Source organism: Solanum verrucosum, unplaced genomic scaffold, assembly GCF_900185275.1.
Source record: "Solanum verrucosum unplaced genomic scaffold, falcon-dt-bn FXZP01000218.1, whole genome shotgun sequence".
NCBI lineage: Eukaryota > Viridiplantae > Streptophyta > Magnoliopsida > Solanales > Solanaceae > Solanum > Solanum verrucosum.
The window spans coordinates 328,736-343,356 of NW_026020464.1; the positions used below are offsets into that span (position 1 = coordinate 328,736).

The window sequence follows — 14,621 nt, forward strand, 5'->3', positions numbered from 1 at the left end:
TTAATATATTAGCTATCATTATATTAATATATTAGTTTATATGTAAATGACTAAACAACCCTTAACTTCAATTTTATTGACAAATAACTAACATATTGGTACCTCCTTTAAACCGGCCACTCTTTTAATATAGTAAAAAAATATATATGTTCCGCGAAGTATACATCTAGATTTAGATGAACCCGCTAACTAATCACTCATCACCATTGAGGATACTAACACGTACGCGTGCCATAAATCTCATTTCGATCACAAAATAGGCCATATGCAACCTATGATTATGTGTCACTTTCATGACTTTTTTATTTTGGAGATTAATTTCTTGTTGCAATTCAAAGAAGATAAGTGGTTTAAAGAAAAGGTAGAGGGACCGAAGTTAACATGTAGCATAAAAGTTGATTCGAGTGATATGTGGGGTTGATCTAGAGTACTGTCCACGAAGTAATGTAAACTCATTAATTTTTATTTTTAGACTATGTATATGATATAAATGTAGACCTAAAATAGAGTTGAATTCTTATTTATTATTATTAACTTGTTTTTTTTCTCTTTCCATGCTAATTAGTAATTACATGTTCTCACCTTCAAAATTTAAGAAAAAAATAAATAATTTTCAACTATTCTAATTCCTTTTCCATAACAATTACCTCTCTCTTTTTCTTTAAAGAAAAAACATCTATAAATATAAAACAAAATGGTCCAGGTTATTAACATTTGTTTTTCGGCTATATGTCTATATAAAAAATAAAAGAAAAACATATCCCTGTTTAGAAAGCCGCTCTGATAATTTGATGTAATTGAGTCTATATGTTTGGTTGATCATGTAATTACTTAATCAGTGGGTAATTAGGTAAAGTGGCAGAGGATAATTACATGAATCATTGATAAATTATATGACGTAATTACAAGTTGGCTATTTTTTAATTCTTCATTTTATTTCTATTTTTATTTTTTTTGTTTTAATTTATTTTTTATTTCTATTATGTTGAAATTTTTTTATTTTAGTATTTTCTAAAAATATACTTTTATTTTGTATTATTTATATCTCATTTTCCTCTTATTCTCGACATTTACTTGACGTGATTCCATGCAATTTTTCGTATTATGTATTTATATTTTTATTCTATGTTTATTTTTTTTCATTACCATAATTTTGTTAATATTCTAATTTTTAAATTAAAGTAGAATTCATTGTTGAATAAGGTTATAGACTTACGTTATTTTTCTTTTCTTTTAAATCATATTTATGTACACTATGTTGAAATTGACATAAGAGTATTATGTTAAAGAAAACTTTTATTATGAATATAATTTCGAACTTATGTTATATTTTAAATTTGTCCAGTGAGTTTTAATTAATCTATTTATCTATCATCTCTTCATAATTTAGGATTTGTAAGTTTCAAAAACATTATTAAAGCTAGAATGAGAGAAAATAATTAATTTTATCATAAATTTTTAAGTTAACTACGTACTATACTATTTATGACTTGACACTTAACGTCCCAAGAGCACTATAAAATACCTCACCAAGAATAGCAGCAAATCTCACATTGTAGTAATTAAAGCATTTGAGAGAAAGAAAAGTATGAATCAATTAGCAATGGTTGATACTATCACACGTCCATTGGCAAATTATCACTCAAGTGTTTGGGGAAACTATTTTCTCTCCTTCACTCAACTCACAGTATGCTATGTACACATGAATATTGCACTCATATATATATCTAGTTTGTTTTTTTTTCTGTGAGATAGGTTTGGTGATAGTTTGGTGTATCGTACGTATATGTTTCTTTGTTCATATGATCAGTAGTCGTAGTAGCTAGCATTATTCTCATACTGCAGTGCTGATATAAAAAAATTTCGTTAAAGGTGTTCAAATTGATATATATGTATGAAAAATAATTTTTGACCAATATATTTCATACAGTTTTATATATATATATATATAATTTTTTGATGAAGGGTGTCCGATTGGCCACCCTAGGCTATATGTGGCTACAGCACTGTCTCGTAGTCTATTATTCTAAGATTTGTGTACAATACTTGATCTGATGATTTTTCGAAAACAGTGTCTCTACCTCCATGAGGTAGGGATACGATGCACGTTGCCCACTCCAGATCCCATCTATGAAAGTAGAACAATAACCCTTAACATTTGGTGCATGCAGGAAATTAGTAGCCAAGAAAAAATTGAACTTGAAGATGTCACGCCCCGAGCCTACACCCTAGGCGGGACCGGCACCCGGAGACCATTTCTGGCCCCAAGCGAACCCTTGGCCTGGCTTTCTTAACTCAGCCGAAACCTAACCCAACAGAATAACTCAATGCAAATGCAAGGTTACAAAACAACTTAACTTATAAAATTTGGCCATAAAGGCAACTCGAATCTCAAAATAGAATATTTACATATATGCATAGATGAGAGACTCAAAACTAACTGACTAACTATCTATGAAGCCTCTAAAATACTGAGATAGATGTTGGGACAGACCCCGCAACATCCTAATAAAACAAAACTAAGAACACAAAATAATTGAGTCCTCCGGAATGCAAGGAGGCTCACCACTGACTCTGGAGTGCTCAGCTGGATCAACGGCGTACTGGATGTTGATCCTGGGTACCTGCATCTGCATCATAATAAGATGCAGGCCAACTGGCATCAGTACATGGAATGTACGAGTATGTGAGCTGGAAAGCTAAACCACAACTTAAGCTTGAAAGGAATACAAGAAAACACTTACCTTGGCTCTGTTCGACTCATGAATAACTGAACTCAATATATAAAGCAATAAGACACATGCAATATATATATATATATATATATATATATATATATATATATATAGCTTGTAGAACAATGTAAACAACTTAGCTCGTTAATGATAAAACAATAACAAACTCAACTTTACTTATATAAAAGTAATATAACTTTAGTGGGAGATCCTTTAACCGACAACCACCACTATGAGCCCTAGTGGTGGTACAACGTTTTACCTCACGTTGCCCAAGGACCATCCTATACTTGGCCGTGATATAGGAAGCTATCTTTACTAAGTGGATCCACTAGCTTAACTTACGGGATCATCTAAAAAGTATGACCTGTTAAATCCCATGTTGGCCGCATAGTTCTTATGGAGAGTTGAGTTAATATGAACTTGTGTCCCCAACTCGGTGCTCAAGACTACTCCCAAAAATATACTTTAGCTCATAAGTGTTTTAAACACATCTTTCTTTAGTTTGAGATAATTACTCAAAATCTAGCCCAAAGGCTCTCTTAGAATCGATGTTCCTTTCTTACTTAAATGTAAAAACATTTAGAAACTTCTTTGGGAAATACATAGTTCCCTATTAACTTTTGAGAAATGGACTCGACTTTATGCTCTTGACTTAACTTGAAACTTGAGACTCTTCACTTGGCTTGGAACTCTATACTCTTCACTTGACTTGAAACTTGAACCTTAAAACGAAGTTAAAACGTTCGATAAAGGCTCTTGAACAACTTTGAAAACTTGTTTTGACTTACTTAACTTCAAAGCTTAACTCTTGACTTCACTTGACTTAGAAACTAACTCTCCTTGAATTAGATTTATGGATTCAAGGTGTTTGATCACATGTTATGGATGAGTTTGGGATGTTAAGATGTACCTTAAAGTATTGGAAACAACTATAAAACATAGGTACTTTACCAAGGAACATGTATGAAATAGCGGGAAATGAAAGGTAAAGGGAAGGATTGGCGCTCTAAGAGGCGCGGGGCGCCAGCCCTCAAACTTCAGAGGGACTGCTGGGTGTTCTACCAGGTGCTCTGCCCCAAGGGGAAAGTTCAGCATCCCTTTTTGGGGTGCGCTGGCTGGCACGACACCCCAGCCCTTTTCCCCCAAAAATCTGACTTTTTTCCCCTTGTTTTTCCAACTCTAAACCCCTTAACTTCAAAGGTTCCAGCAGCAAACACTTAGAATCATAAAGACCCTTAACATACAATAGATTCAACTCAAAATCACAACCAGAAACATGTCCCAAATCAACAAGGAACTTCAACAACACAATCAACAACATCAACAACACAACCCAATAATTTCAACAACATAACCAATCTTTTCTCAAAAATAAAACGAGTTTGGCTTGTGGGGGAAAGGATCAACCCAACACTATGAACTCACATACTTAGTAGGGATCACCCCCGACGATATCCACGACGGAATCTTGCTTGATCTCCTCTTTCTTCTCTTCTTCTCCTCTTCTTCTCTTCACTGAAAAGCCCTAACTCTCACTCTCACTCTTTTAAAATGAGACAAAACTGATCTAAAATCAGTCTAACACAACAATATAACCAAAAGAATTGGTTAGGGAAAAGACAAAAATGCCCTTAAAATTTCCGGACGGATTTCCCTGCCACTCCCCAACTTTCAAAAGGGCATAACTCACTCATACGAACTCGGAATGGAGTAAAATTGGTGGCGTTCAAAAGATTATTCCACGAGCTTTGTAAACATAACTGGAACTACTCCTAAATCCTCCTGAGCCAGGAGTTATGACTGCTCAAAGTTGGCCAAAAACTCATCCTTTTTACATACTTAGCCAAATTTCCAGATTCTGAATTCCTTCCAAAAAAAATAGTTAATTCCAATTCTAAGCCTCTTCATAGCTATTTCAAATTGTCGGATGTTACAGAAGAGTTGAAAGAAAAAGTCAGGCAAATGTTAGTGGATACTCCTGATAATAGTATGCAAAAACTTGTCTTGATTGATGCAATCCAACGATTGGGAGTGGCATATCAATTCGACAATGAGATCAAAATATCCATTCAGAATATTTTTGATAAGTCTGAACAGAATAAAAATGAAGATGAAGACGATGGTGTTTGCGTTGTTGCTCTTCGTTTATGACTAGTGAGACGACAAAGGCATAACATGTCTTCTGGTATCGTATCTCTTCTCTAATTATCCTATGCAACTTATTAATGTTAATTACTAATTTCTTTCTGGTCAAAAGTATAAAATGTTGACCCCTTAGCTTATATATACTTCCATTCACTAGATATTGATAATTAATTATCAGATGTGTTTAAAATATTCACCAATGGTGATGGAAAATTCAAGGAAACTCTTGCTAAAGATGTTCAAGGATTATTAAGTTTATACGAAGCAGCACACCTAAGAGTACACGGAGAAGAAATTCTTGAAGAAACTTTAACTTTTACCATTATTCATCTCGAGTCTATGGACCCTAAATTGGACAACTCACTGAAGGCCCAAGTTAGTGAAGCCTTGATCCAACCCATTCATTCAAATGTACCAAGAGTGGTAGCTCGTAAATACATACGTATTTACGAGACCATTGAATCACATGATGATTTGCTTTTGAAATTTGCAAAATTAGATTTCCACATTTTGCAAAAGATGTACCAAAGAGAGCTTAGCGAACTATATATGTATATATATATATATATATATATGTATCGTCTTTAATTAACCACATGAATATGATATATATATATATATATATGTATGGTATCTTATACGTATACTATACATATATAGGTGGTGAAAAGATTTGGATCATTCAAACAAATATCCATATGCAAGAGACAAATTGGTGGAATGTAATTTTTGGGCAATGGGGCTGTATTTTGGGCCTCAATATATATGTGCAAGAAGAATGATAACAAAATTAATTGTTATTATTACAATCACTGATGATCTCTATGATGCTTATGCAACTTATGACGAACTTGTGTCTTAATGCAATAGAGAGGTAAAACTTAATATATAAACTTAATTATTAGCCTTTGTCATTAATTTCATTCGTTCTATGTGCAATGTTGTTACATTGAGTAAAATATATGTATTATTTATGCATATGTGCAGATGTGACATTAGTGCTATGGATTCGATAATGATGTATATGAGACCTCTTTATCAAGTCTTTATAGATTATTTTGATGAAACGGAAGAAGAATTGACCAAAGATGGTAAAGTAGACTATGTCTACTATGCAAAAATTGAGGTAATTAAGCTAAGCTAAGCTTGTTATATCTATAACTTGGCCCGTTAATTAGTACTGATATCATTGATTTTACAAACAACAATTCTAATATATTTATATTTAGACGAATAAGTGGATCAGAAGCTATCTTAAGGAAGCAGAATGGTTGAAAGATGACATTATTCCAAAATGTGAGGAATATAAGAAAAACGCTACTATAATTGTTTCCAATCAAATGATTTGAATTACGTGTTTGATTGTTGCGGGGGAATTTATATCCAATGAGACTTTTAAATGGATGATAAACGAGTCTTAGGTCGCTCCAGCTTCATCACTAATCAATCGATTAAAGGACGATATTATTGGACATGAAGTAAGTAAATATATATACGCCAACATATTATGTAGTTTGAATTATAAAAATAGATATTTAATTTAAACGTCATACTAAAATGTATTTGATGCAGCACGAACAACAAAGAGAACATGGAGCTTCATTCATTGAATGTTACATGAAAGAATATAGAGCTTCAAAACAAGAGGCATATGCTGAGGCTCGCAAAATGCAAATGCATGGAAAGATTTAAACACGAATTATTTACATGCTACTCAAGTACCAACGTTTGTCCTCGAACCTGCCTTAAATCTTTCACGCCTTGTAGATATTCTCCAAGAGGATGATTTCACAGATTCACAAAACTTCCTTAAAGACACAATCACCTTGTTGTTTGTTGACTGTCAAATAGTACATCACGTGGATAATCGAACTATTCATCAAGTTTACGTTTTAAGCGAACAATGTTTCCAAATATTTCTAAGTGGTTAATGAAATAGTGTGTGTGGTGTGTGGTTGGTTGGGTGGGTGGGTGGGGGGTTGCTTTGTATTTCTATTAAAATGTTTGAATTAGTTGTTGACTTCTTGTGTGTTGTTTTTTCACTCATATTATAGTTATATTGAAATTACTAGGATATGTATCAATAAATTCAAGTTTTTATGTACTAATATTGTATTATTGTTAGGTTTTATTCTGATTTTTTAAAACCATATTTTATATTCTTTTCTCTTGAAGGAAGGATAACATACTGACCATAAATATTGATTTTGTTATATAGTTTGTAATATTGGAGTAAGTATTTAAAGAATAGGTATTACGGTTGAAATAACAGTTGGAGGAAAATGTTTTAGGCTTCTTGAAGGTATATACATAGTAGCAATAGAGGTAAAGCCATTCAAAAATTTGATCATTTGGAGTTATTGAACGTATATATATTTAATTACTTTTTTAGTTCAAATATAAATTTTAAACAAAAGTTATTGGATTTCTTAACCGAAACTAGCACTCCACCCTGATCAGTAGCAAAAATTGAAATCAAGGAATCTAAGAAATTTTGCTAAGATTATTTAAAACAAAGTATATATCTCCAAAAATTTGTTTAATATCTCACCATGATGATAGCTAACCAGATGTGTTCAAAATATTCACCAACAATGATGGAAAGTTCAAGGAAATTCTTACTAACAATGTGGTAGGATTATTAAGCATTAAGGTTATACGAAGCAGCATATCTAAGATTACACGGGGAAGAAATTCTTGAAGAAGCTCTAACTTTTATCATTACTCATCAAGTCCATGGGCCATAAATTGGACAACTCACTCGAGGCCCAAGTTAGTGAAACCTTGATCCAGCCCATTCATACAAATTATACATATCTGTATGTATCCTCTTTAATCATTCACAATATATATATATTCTGCGATCATACAACATATTATACGTATAACATACATATATAGGTGGTGGGAAGATTTGGATCATTCAAATAAATATTCATATGAAAGAGACAAATTGGTGGAACGTATTTTTGGGCAATGCAGGTGTAATTTGGGCCTCAATACAAACACTACAAGAAAAAGATGAATTACATGGGGATTTTCCTGGGGATTAGTATGAAAATTTGTAAGAAAATAAGTTTCCTGCGGATTTTCATTCTAATCCCTAGGAAAATCCCCATGTAATTCACAATTTTCCTGTAGTGAAACGTGCAAGAAAAGTGTTAACAAAATTACTCATTATATATCATTACCATTACTGATGATCTCTATGATGTTTATGCAACTTATAACGAACTTATGTCTTACACCAATGTAATCGCGAGGTAAATTAATAATATAAACTTAATTATTAGTCTTTGTCGTTAATTCTACATGCAACGTTGTTGAGTAAGAAATATATATATATATTATGCATCTTGAAGGTAATACATAGTAGCAACAAAGACAAAGTTGAGTTAATACCTCAGATGGTCACTCAATTATGCACTCTTTCCTCAGAAAATCACTCAACTTTCAATTTTCACTCAAATATGCACTTATTTCTCAGAAAGTCACTCAACTTTAAATTTTAACTCAAAAATCACTCAATTATTCACTCTTTCCTCAAAAAGTCATTCAATCTATTTAATTGTTTTTTAATTAAAATTTGTTGATATTAATTGTTTATATAACAAATTAATTATTTTTTTTAAAATACCATTTAAACCATTTAGTGATCCACCCACCTAACCCGATCCATTAAAAAATATATTATGACCCATTTTATTTTGCCTTTAATCCTAAATTATTTCCTTTCTTTCTCCTCTGCTCCTCTACAAATTATTTCCTTAAAGACACACCTTGAGAGCTTCAAATGTGTCAATGTTCCATAAATATTCTATCAGGCATCATGTAATTTTCATTGTTTGCCATATCGAGAGTGAGTTTCTGGATACCATGCTTCGAGACAAAAAATGATGCATTGACACAATTAATATCAACAAAGGCAATTTAGGATTAAAGGCAAAATAAAATGGGTCATAATATATTTTTTAACGGGTTAGGTGAATGGATCACTAAATGGTTTAAATGGTATTTTTTTTTTAAAAAAAATAATTAATTTGTTATATAAACAATTAATATTAACAAATTTTAATTAAAAAATAATTAAATAAATTGAGTGACTTTCTGAAAAAAGAGTGGATAGTTGAGGACTTTTGAGTTAAAATTCAAAGTTGAGTGACTTTATGAGAAATAAGTGCATAGTTGAGTGACTTTTGAGTGAAAATTGAAAGTTGAGGGACTTTTTGAGGAAAAAATGCATAGTTGAGTGACCATCTGAGGTATTAACTCAGACAAAATCTCTAAAGCTTATGGATTCACGATTTTGGTTCTTAAGAGTTTATAGTTTTTTAGTACATTTACAAAATGTGGATGAAAATTACTAAATTCGAACAAGTGCTCTGTACCTGAATAGAAAAAATTGAAATCAAATAAACAAGATTCAATATGATGTCTATGTCTACATGTTATGAACAAATTATGTTAATTTTTTTTAATGAAAATATTAATTAAATAATTTTATAAGAGATATTTTTCTTAATTAAGTTACTTTATTAATATTAAACTAAACTTTATAACTTTATTATATATTTCTTATAGTTTTGAATGACCTTTTAAGCATTTAGTACTTACAATTTTATCGAAACTTAATTATGAAGTTCAATTTTCTTATAAAGTAGGATCAAAGCAACTTTCTAAAAAGTTGAAACTTTTCTGATTATTAAGAAGGAAAAAGGAAATTTTGGGCGTTGTTTGTATTGGGAATTTTAATAACCAAATAAATCCTAAAATAAAAAACAAACTCACAAATCAATTTTAAGGACCGCCGCTTTGAAGTGATAAATATTATTTTATTTTTATTCAAAAGTTTCAAGTTCGAACTTTCTTAAATATGAAACTGTCTTTATTAAAGAGTATTTTGCCTTTACTATGAATATCAAACGTTGAAAAGAAACAAAAAAAAAATTTGAAAAAAAGAAAAACTTGATACCCCTTTTCATGTTCCTTTTCCAACTTAACTCCCACATCTCCATTCTTGTCTAGCAAACCAAAATACATAATTCAAGAACAAACTTGAAACCTCTTCCCCCCACCCCACTCAACACCCCCACCCCACATCTCCATTCTTCCTTATATATGCACGCACCACCCTAATATCTCCACCCCACCCACTCACAATCAATGGCTTTCCACCACCACCACTACCTCCTCCTCCACCTTCTCATTTTCTTCACTTCCCTTTCTTTCACCTTCTCAGATGATGCTGATGTTATGTCCAAGCTTCTTGCAGCTCTTTCTCCAACTCCTTCTGGTTGGTCAACTTCTAAGCCTTTCTGTTCTTGGACTAATGTCATTTGTGACAAATCTTCTGCTACTGTAACTTCAATTAATCTTGATTCTCAATCTGTTTCTGGTTCTTTACCTTCTGAAATTACTCTACTTTCCAATCTTAAAACCCTTTCTCTTCAAAAAAACAAACTTTCTGGCCCCTTACCTTCTTTTGCCAACATGTCAAAATTAGCTGAACTTTTCTTGGACAATAACCAATTCACTTCTGTTCCTCAAGATTTCCTTTTGGGGGTTCCCAGTTTAGTAACTTTAAGCATTAGTGAAAATGGGAGACTCTCTCCTTGGCAAATCCCTATGTATTTGACTGAAAGTACAAATTTGGGATCTTTATATGCTAGTAATGCTAGTATTGTTGGTGTTATTCCTGATTTCTTTGATGTTTTTCCTAATTTACAGAATTTAAGGTTGTCTTATAATAATCTTACTGGTTCTTTGCCTGCTTCTTTTGGTGGTTCTGAAATTATGAATCTTTGGTTGAATAATCAAGTTAAAGGGTTATCAGGTAGTATTGATGTGATTGGAAGTATGACACAATTGTCTCAAGTTTGGTTACATGCTAATTCTTTTACTGGTAGTATTCCTGATTTGTCAAAATGTGAGAATATATTTGATTTGCAGTTGAGGGACAATCAGTTTACTGGTATTGTTCCTGAGTCTGTGATGTCTCTTCCCAAATTGTTGAATGTTACTTTACAGAACAATAGGTTGCAGGGTCCAATACCTCAGTTTAAAGATGGGGTTGAGTTTAAACTTGGAACTACTAATAGTTTCTGTAAGAACACTCCGGGACCGTGTGATCAACAGGTCACTGCACTTCTTGATGTGGCTGGTGGTTTTGGATATCCATTGTCTTTGGCTGAGTCTTGGAAAGGGAATGATGCTTGCAATAGTTGGAGTTTTATAAGTTGTGATACAACAGGGAAGAATGTAGCTGTTGTTACCTTAGGTAAGAGGGGCTTTTCGGGTACTATTTCACCTGCTTTTGCGAATTTGACTTCGTTGAGGAACTTGTTTTTGAATGACAATAATCTTACTGGTACGATCCCGGGGAGTTTGACAACTTTGCCTAATTTACAAGTTCTTGATGTGTCTAATAATAATTTGTCTGGACCTATACCATTGTTTCCACCTAGGGTGAAGTTTACTCATACTGGTAACTTGTTTCTTGGGACAAATATAACTACTGGTGGTGATGATGGGGGAAGTGGTTCGGATGGTTCTGGATCGAATTCCAGTGGTCTAGGTGGAAGTTCATCTGGTGGTTCGAAAGGGCCTTCAGTTGGAATGATTGTTGGTGTTGTTATAGCTGTTGTTCTTTTCGTTTTAGTAGTGTTGTTTGTGTCTTACAAATGTTACATGAAGAGACGCCATAAGAGATTTGGAAGGGTTGAGACTCCGGAGAAAAGCAATGAAATGGTTAAGCCTAGTCTCCCTAGTGTCGTGGGTGGTTCGAATGGATATACTGGTGGCACCAGTGAGTTACAGAGTCAGAGCAGCGGTGATCATAGTGAGATACCAGTTTTTGAAAATGGAAACGTTGCCATTTCCATCCAGGTCCTTCGACAAGTGACGAACAACTTCAGTGAAGAAAATATCTTGGGGAGAGGAGGGTTTGGAGTTGTTTATAAGGGTGAACTACACGATGGGACTCAAATCGCGGTGAAGAGGATGGAATCTGGGGCAATGGGTACCAAAGGAATGAAAGAGTTCCAAGCAGAAATTGCGGTCCTTACCAAAGTCAGACATAGGCATTTGGTTGCTCTACTTGGTTCATGTGTTAATGGAAATGAGAGACTTTTGGTGTACGAGTATATGCCGCAAGGAACTTTGAGTCAGCATTTGTTTGAATGGCAAGAATTAGGCTACAAACCTCTTACTTGGAAGCAAAGGGTAACGATAGCGTTGGATGTGGCTAGAGGGGTTGAATACCTACATAGCTTGGCACAACAAAGTTTCATTCATAGAGATTTAAAACCGTCAAACATCCTTCTCGGAGATGACATGAGAGCCAAGGTTGCAGATTTTGGTTTGGTTAGAAATGCCCCTGATGGAAAATATTCTGTTGAGACACGTTTGGCTGGAACTTTTGGCTATCTTGCACCTGAATACGCGGGTAAGCATTTCTACTCTTTGTATCATTACATCTTTTTTAACTGAGAACTGATTTGCATGCCCTTAGCTGAAAATTTTAGATTTTAGCAAATTTCGAAATTATTCGGTCATCAGCATTCATAGGCATTGTTATCTTCATTACATTAGAGAGACATTTGGGTTATAATGTTATTACTGAGGCAATCTCCAGGCATAAATGCTGCTTTGTCATTTTTATCGAACTCATGAACTGATGTGTTATTCATGTTCTGTTGTTTGTGTCTATATACTACTATTATAAAAGATAAGTTCCAATTTAGTGTGGATCAGCATCTGAATTATCCTATTACATCTCCTCTTTGTTACAGCTACTGGACGAGTCACAACCAAAGTAGACGTTTACGCCTTTGGTGTTGTTTTGATGGAGATCATTACTGGTAGAAAAGCTTTAGATGAAACAATGCCAGATGAGAGGTCTCATTTGGTTACATGGTTCCGCAGAGTCCTTATCAACAAAGAAAACCTCCGAAAGGCTATTGACTCGACACTTGATCCTGATGATGAAACTTATGAGAGCATTTCCAAGGTTGCCGAGTTAGCTGGCCATTGCACTGCTCGGGAACCTTTTCAGCGGCCTGATATGGGACATGCTGTTAATGTCCTTGGTCCCCTTGTAGAGCAGTGGAAGCCTACAACAAGTGAAGATGATGACGGATATGGCATTATTGACCTCGACATGAGCCTTCCTCAAGCCCTTCAAAGGTGGCAAGCTGATGAAGGAACTTCAAGAATGTTCGATGACTTCTCAATCAGTCACTCGCAGTCGAGCATACCCTCAAAACCTTCCGGATTTGCAGATACTTTCAGTTCAACAGATTGCAGATGATATCCAAAAGAATTGACAACAGTTCAAGCCACGCCACACGCGGTTTTAATCCTCTGTGGATCAACAGAGTGCCAATATTCATTTGATTAATTGGTTTCTTCTTGTCAATGTCATTTACTTTTTATGTGATTACATATTTAAGTTAATATAGTCTTGATGTAAGGTGTGATAACAGTTAAAAAGTCAGGTGAATGTCACATTTTTCTTTTGCCTCTTTGGAGACAACAGATAATTGTAACAAATTCTTTCATATTACATTGTTAATGTAAATAAAATTTTGAACTTCCCCTCCAAACATGAAGTTGAATATTCCTCCTCCTTTATGTAGTACTTCTCCAAGATTTTATTTGTTTGACATTCTTAATGTTGTCGCATCCATGTCAGATCTTTTAAAAATATGCTATTTTTGAAGAATTTGACACGCACATTTATGAAAAGTTATGGTGCTTGGGAATGCATATGTACTCTATTGCCAGGCTGTACGAGAAACTGTGGATGATTTTTCATAACCACAAAGATTTGTCATGTTGAAACAAATTTTTGCTGGATCCATGCTGTCAGTAGCCTATCTTTTAGCTGTTTTTCTTGATTGGTTTTTTAATTCCTTTGTCTTTTTTGAAGAAAAAAATATTATAATTGAAGAAGTTTTATAAGTGTGAAGTCATATTTCACATGGGAAATGAGAAAGAATATATGTAAGTAAACTATTTTATTTATTTGCTATAATAATTTATGTCAAGTTGTGGTGCACATGTAGTGGGGACCTTATGCCAAATCATAGTAGGTTGGTTTTGATAGAAATTGATATGTTTAAAGTTTTAATTTTTAAACCAACCAAAGTATCAAAAATTTATATTTCTTGAAATGGCATGGTATTAATTTGTAGTTTTTTTTTTTTTTGTTAATGACAATTAATTTTAAAGATTAACAAGACACAATAGGTTCATCTAACTGAACTATCATCTTCTTGTTGCCCCATCCCCCACCGCCACCCCCACCCCCCTCTTTAACTATTTTGGCTATTGATGTAATCAGGCGCAGCGTTAGCTTAGAGCTAGGGGTTCATTTCAACTCCTTTCGAAGGAAATTATGTATTGGAGAGAATATTCAATTTTGAAAAATATTTGGAGGGGCAGATACAGAATTGGTTCTTGATTGATATCAACTCAATCTAAACGTTAGAAAAGACTAAAAGCAGCTCCTTGCAGTCGAGTTACTTCATACCCTTTAGGTACATGGATGAATATGTTGAATCTCTAATTGAGATTTTTTAATGAGTATCAAACACCAAAAAAAAAGACTTCAACCATGGATCTCAAAATGACTGTCGCACATCAAGTGAAAAATCATTTCTTTAAGAGGTAGTCACATAGCTTTTGAAGAAAAGAAAAATAATAACACTACACATTATAGCGTGTGTGTTCGATACA

The 14,621-nt window shown here is 33.5% G+C and overlaps 1 protein-coding gene and 1 pseudogene across 1 annotated transcript; both read left to right on the plus strand.

The window, feature by feature from the left end:
- The first annotated feature begins 1,588 nt into the window (after window positions 1–1,588).
- Window positions 1,589–6,814, plus strand: LOC125808680 (sesquiterpene synthase 14b-like; annotated as a pseudogene).
- A 3,219-nt stretch (window positions 6,815–10,033) lies between these two features.
- Window positions 10,034–13,483, plus strand: LOC125808825 (receptor-like kinase TMK4). The gene is made up of 2 exons (XM_049488488.1): window positions 10,034–12,327; window positions 12,674–13,483. The coding sequence occupies exons 1-2, from the start codon at window positions 10,047–10,049 to the stop codon at window positions 13,189–13,191; spliced, it is 2,799 nt and encodes a 932-aa protein (XP_049344445.1). The 5' UTR covers window positions 10,034–10,046; the 3' UTR covers window positions 13,192–13,483.
- Window positions 13,484–14,621: the final 1,138 nt, after the last annotated feature.

Excerpts from the sequence above, each read along its gene's own strand:
- LOC125808825 (XM_049488488.1), top strand. The coding sequence starts at position 10,047 with ATGGCTTTCCACCACCACCACTACCTCCTCCTCCACCTTCTCATTTTC. Across the intron at positions 12,328-12,673 it reads TCTTGCACCTGAATACGCGG|CTACTGGACGAGTCACAACC; the intron begins GTAAGCATTTCT and ends TCTTTGTTACAG.